General features: G+C 36.3%; 1 protein-coding gene across 1 annotated transcript in view; it reads left to right on the forward strand.

The window, feature by feature from the left end:
- The window catches only part of LOC104855908 (protein SCO1 homolog, mitochondrial), a 17110-nt gene that overhangs the window by 2860 nt on the left and 8070 nt on the right, over positions 1-6180 (forward strand). The window contains exons 3-4 of the mRNA XM_010614997.3: positions 1756-1953; positions 2709-2801. Of these exons, the coding sequence (XP_010613299.1) occupies positions 1756-1953; positions 2709-2801 (291 nt within the window). The remainder of the gene's footprint in view (positions 1-1755; positions 1954-2708; positions 2802-6180) is intronic.

The following is a 6180-nucleotide window of genomic DNA, read 5'->3' on the forward strand; positions in this document are numbered from 1 at the left end:
AAGTGAAAGGTCCCAAGTTCAATCTCTGTAAAAAAAAAAAAAAAAAAAAAAAAACTCTATGTAGAAGCTAGAAAAATAACAGCAAAGACAATTTCAAAATACGCAAGCTTCTTCTGACTTTAGTTTGGAATTTCACTCACAGTAATATTTGTTTTATTACAAAAGTTTACTGTGAGATAATCTTCAAAGTGTTCCTAAATTGTCCCATAGTATTTGGTAACATGATTCATTGATTCCAACTACACAGTAAAGCATTGTATATTTTCTACAGACAGGGGTACTCCAGTATAATCGTAATATGACCATCAAAATCAGCAAATTATATTAGCAGTCAGGTTAATGCTCTTAAATCTTAAGACTCATGTTTAGTCTTCATGTTTTCCTACTTCATTTTTTTTTTTTTTTTTTTTTTTTTTTGGAGTCTCACTATATGCAGTTCAGGCTGGCCTTGAACTCGCTGTGTAGCCTAGGCTGGCCTCAAACTCACAGCAATCCTCCTGCCTCAGCTTCCTGAGTGCTGGGATTATAGGTGTGCACTACTACACCTTAGAACCACACCTTCTTCTTTAGTCTCCATCAGTTGTAATGGTTTCTCAGACTTTACGTGACTGTTATAACCTTGACAGCTTTAAGGATTGCAAGCTGCTTGTTTTGTAGAATATCCTTGCATATGGTTTTGTCTGATGTTTCCTCTTGGTTAGATTGAAGTCATGCTTCTTTGGCAGGAATAACACAAAAGCAGTGCTGTATCGTTGCATTTAGTCAGGTGCCTCATGGATTCACCTTGTCCCATTATTGATAATGTTCCATTTGATCATTTTATTAAGATATCTGTCAGCCTTCTCTCCTAAAAAGTTGACCTTATATGTATTTCATGATAGGAATTTTCACATTTCATTTGCATGTGGTGTTTCCCATCCAATGCTGAATTTATTCATTTATGTCAGTATGAGCTCAGTGGTGTCCTGTATATTGCAGTGGTTGTTTATTCTCTTTATTTTGATACTCAGAGTGTCCCAAATTAGCTAGTGGGAGCCCCTTCAGTCAGGCTTCTTGTCCTTTTGTCGTGTCTCCAGGCTTTTTCAAGTTCTTCCTTGCTTCTGCCACAAGAGGGTCTAGGCTCATCTTCTGCCTCAATCCTGCTATCAACCATTTCTCTAAAAGTCTTACTTCCCTTTAGATGGAGAATCTATGTACTACATTGAAATTGAAATCATAAACTCAGACTAGTACTTTTGATTCTTACCAGTGCTACAAGGTTCATTGTAGTTCTTTCCCTGTCCATAGTTTTGACTCCTTTTCCATTTGTAACTCTCTTATCTGTAATATATTTAACTATTTTTAATCAATCCTCTATATATAAATGAGGTCCCATCACCACTGCCCTCCCAGGCCCAGGCTTCCTTGCCAGCCACCACTCTTAACCTGATTTAGGCTCAGACTCTGTTCTAGGTCCCTGCGGCCCCTGCTCCACTCTCATTCAGCACAGCCACACCCAATGGCTTAGGACTGAATTGCTCTGGAAGGAGAAGAAAGGTTTTTAATACTTACTTATGGTGCTTACACATATCATAGAATTTAATTTGGACTTGTGTTATTGTTTTGTGAATATGTTTCTGAAAGAATTTCTTGGAAACTGAAACAACTTCCTCCACATTTTGTGCCCTACCCACACACAGTTATTATAATAGCACTGATTATATGTCAGGTATTCAAGTACCTGTGGTAGAATGACATTTTTGGTGTCTCTTTAAGAGCTGGAGAAGGATCGGCATCGAAGCATTGGAAAGCCTTTACTTGGGGGACCATTTTCCCTTACAACCCATATTGGAGAGCCTAAAACTGACAAGGACTACCTGGGTCAGTGGGTGTTGATTTACTTTGGTTTCACTCATTGCCCTGATATCTGTCCAGAAGAACTGGAAAAAATGATTCAAGTTGTGGATGAAATAGGTAAGAAAGGCATTACTAACTCCCCACTGTTTGTTTTTATTTCCTGTTACTACATTTTCACGTTCCTGTATTACGTTGGGGGTATAATTATTTGGTATGTAAAAATATACAATCTCAACATTCAGCTTGTTTGTTGTTTTAATTGCGTGACCTGACTCTCCACCAAAGAAAGCTTATTTTGATATTAAATGTTAGGTCGCTTTTAAAATGTTGGGATGGCCAGGGTCTCCCTAAACTTTGCTTTTGTGTTCCTTTTTTATGGTTTTCCCATTGCCTTTTTTCTGGTGATAGTTAGATTAGGAAATCTATAATGATACATAGTCAGTGGTGCAGTATTTTATTAGCGTTGATTTAAACAATCTTAAATTGTTTCAGAATTCACTCCTTTTAAATAATTTACCTTGAGTCATGGTAGAGAATAAATTATAGATTTTAAGTTAGATTGGATTAGAAAATATAGCCAGGGTAACATTTATATTCCACCACAGGCATTTCAAGAGTTAAATATCCACTTATACTCTTTCCTGTCCTCTCCATTCAAATGTTAGATTTCCCTGTGTTTCCTTAATAGTGCACTGTACCTGGCATGTAAAGGTACAAGATCCCAGTAATGAATGTAATTGTACTGTCTACCTAGAATGTACCAATAAGTTAAATTTTAAAAAAAATAGTGCACTGTAGCACTTAATACCCTCTCCTGCCATTGTTGATTTTCTTTGTCTTTTGAATACTGACTAATTGGAATTTTCTTTCAGATAGTATTCCAACTCTGCCAAATTTAACTCCACTTTTCATCACCATTGATCCAGAAAGGGACACAAAAGAAGCCATTGCAAATTATGTAAAAGGTATATTACAAATAATACTTTACATGAGTTTAGCTCTTGCGGTTTTTGAAATACCAACTCACTTGAACCTTATCATGCCTTGTGAAATAGGCAGAACAAACGGGCTGATTTTACAGGCAAATAAATGGAGGATGCTCAGTTTTGGCTGTGGCTAGTCGGTACATAAATGAGAAAATGGTTTCTCAGTTCCTTGTGTAGCGCTCTTTTTTTACCACAGAGGAGGAATTTGGACTTGAGCTTCACGTCAACTAGTTAATAGAGCTTGACTTAGGAGTAAAGACATACTGCTTCTAATTCTAGTTCTGTACTTCATTCTCTTGGTAAAATTAGGATAAACACACATTCTGTGAAGCCAAAACATATATTGTGACAGAAATTCCTTCACAATTTTTAATGTACAAATTTTAATTCAAATATCTCTACAGGCAGATTAAAATCTACTGGTTAATTGTATTGACTGTAGGTTGTACTAGGATTGATGGTGAGTCCTCAGATTCTAGTTTATCTGTGAGGTTAGGCAAGTTTACTTTCTGTAAACTCAAGCCTTTTTAGTGTAGGTGCTTAAAAATCAGCAATTTGAATTTCAATTATTGTGAAATTGATTTAATGACTGATCAGAAAAAGTAATGCCTACTTTTATGACACATTGAAATGCATATCCTGTAGAATTTTGAGATGTTAAAATTTGTTTTGTGAAGTGTCTGTTATGTATTGTTATTTTTAATAGATATTGAGGTATAATGGGCATATAATAAAAAGTACACATTTAGAGTATACAGTTTGTCACCTTGGGATGTGGGTATGCACCTGTGAAACCACTAGCACAGCCAAGAAAATGAAAGTGGCAGGACTAGAACTGTGGCTTAGTGGTGGAGCACTCACCTAGTACACTTAAAGTGCTGGATTCAGTCCCCAACCCTGGAAGAGAGAGTAAAAGAAGGCAGGAGGGAGGAGACAAGGAGAGAGGAAGAAAGAGGAATAGAACTTTATTTTTTGAGACGGGGTTTCCCTGTGTGGCTCAGGCTAGTCTTAAACCTTATGCATGCTAAGCCTCCCAAGCTGGGATTACAGGTGTGGGCCACCATGCCTGGCCCTTCGATCCCTTTCTAATCCTATACCCCAGTTCCCTTTTCTGCCTCCCATCTACAGGCAATCATTAAACTGCTTTTGTCAAAATAAGCTAATTTGCATTCCACAAGTTTATGTGAATATATATAATTTTTTTAGAAAACTTTTGAGAATTATCCATGTTGTAGCATGTATCATAGTCTGTTCATTTTTATTGCTGAGTCCTAGTCCATTGGTAAACATTGCGGTTTTTCTCTAGCTTTTGGCTATTGCAGATGGCATTCATGTACAAATCTTCGTGTGGACACATGTTTTCGTTTTTCCTGAGTTTTTCCATGTGGAATGGCTTGGTCAGGCAGTATGTTTTGCTTTGGAAGAAACTGATAAACTCTTTTCTAAGGTAGTTGTACATTTTTACATCCTTGGCCAGCGGTGGTGAGAGTTCCAGTTTCTGTACATCCTGACCATACTTGCTATTGGCAATCTTTTTAATTGTAGCCACTCTAGTAGACTTGTTGTGGTATTTCATTACGATTTTATTAATTTCTGTAATGAATAATTAACACTAGACACCTTCATTCTCTTGTTATCTGTATGTCCTTGAAGTGTCTGCTCACATCTTTTCCCTATGTTTTACGAGCTTGTTTAAGTCCAAATATATTAGTTTATTCTTTTATATATAGTGCTTTTTGTTTAATATATGAGAAATCTTTGCCTAACACAAGATTACAAGGGTTATGTTTTCTCTTTAAAGTTTATAGTCTTACTTATATATTTGTTTAAATATAATTTATGCCCACATTTTGCAAGTTTGTCAGAAATTTGAGCAATAACAGTTTTTTTCATTTATGAAAAATATATAAATATACTTATTGGGTAATACATTTAAATCTGTTATATTGGCTGTTATTTTTATCATATATTAACTGAACCATAATAACCCCAAATGAGTAGACATGTAAATTGTCATACCTAATTGAAACATCAAAACCTTATAATAATTTTCTTCAACAGCACACACATGCATTACTAATTCCGTTTTTAGGTGCAAGAGTGAAAATTTTTAAGTTAGTGTTTAAGAAAATATTGCAGTTTCAGGAATTCAGTTAAAAAAATGTTTGGATGTGTAGTTAATGCAGGCTTCACCCTTATTATTTACTGGAGCAAGCAGAAAAGAAGGACAAGCCAGCCTGCTTTCTTCAGTACCTGAATAATTTAGACCTAATTTAAAATGAATTAGTCAAGGAACAAAGGCTTTTATACCTTTGGAAGAAAGGGGTGCTGTCAGATGTTGAGCTGGCATCTCAGTAACCTCCAGAGTCCAGTTTTTGAAGTTACTTCTACTGGGCCACTTATGTACATTCCAGCAGCTTAACAGTGCATGCACACTGTGAGTGATTTACCCTCGGCCCTGGACTTTGTTGTTGTTGTTGTTGTTTTGGAGTGATGAATATTAATTGTTCGGTTCCTTATCGAAGGTGAAAGTAGAACCTGTTAATTGTATTGAGATTATTTGCTAGAAAATACGATGCAGATAATTTGGTGTGGTGTGATATGATCTTAATTGTGAAACAAACATTTTTTGTAATGTAGTGAACAACTGTAGTATGTAATTCATGATAATAGTTTTCGACTTGATTGTATCTCAACTACATGTATTTTGTAAACTAATTAAAAGTGTGATTTAAACAACTAAAATGTATTCTCTCCAGATCTTTACTAGACAGTCATAAAAAGATTGACATATAGTATGTTACAAAGGAGAATTTTCCTTTGTTCTTTGTTTTTTGTTTTGTTTTGCTCTAGTTTGGTTTTCTGAGACAGGGTCTCAGTATGTAGTTCAGGCTGGCCTTGAACTCACTGTATAGCCCAGGCTGGCCTCAAACCCACACTGATCCCTCTGCCTGAGCCTCCCAGGGGCTGAGGTGACAGCCATGGGCCACCACCATCAGCTCAGTTTGTTCTTTGTGAATTTCTTTTCCTTTGAATAATGAAGAAATTTTTAAGGAGGTTTTCTGAGACAGGGTCTCAGTATGTAGTTCAGGCTGGCCTTGAACTCACTGTATAGCCCAGGCTGGCCTCAAACCCACACTGATCCCTCTGCCTGAGCCTCCCAGGGGCTGAGGTGACAGCCATGGGCCACCACCATCAGCTCAGTTTGTTCTTTGTGAATTTCTTTTCCTTTGAATAATGAAGAAATTTTTAAGGACTCAGAAGAAAAATAATTAGGGCTGCTTTATGACAGGTGTTGTTTTTTTTTTTTTTTTTTTTTTTTTTGGTAAAGATGGCTATATTTCATGCTTCTTTTTTT

Source organism: Fukomys damarensis, unplaced genomic scaffold, assembly GCF_012274545.1.
Source record: "Fukomys damarensis isolate Sample0158 unplaced genomic scaffold, DMR_v1.0_HiC HiC_scaffold_13, whole genome shotgun sequence".
In the NCBI taxonomy this organism is placed as follows: Eukaryota; Metazoa; Chordata; class Mammalia; order Rodentia; family Bathyergidae; genus Fukomys; species Fukomys damarensis.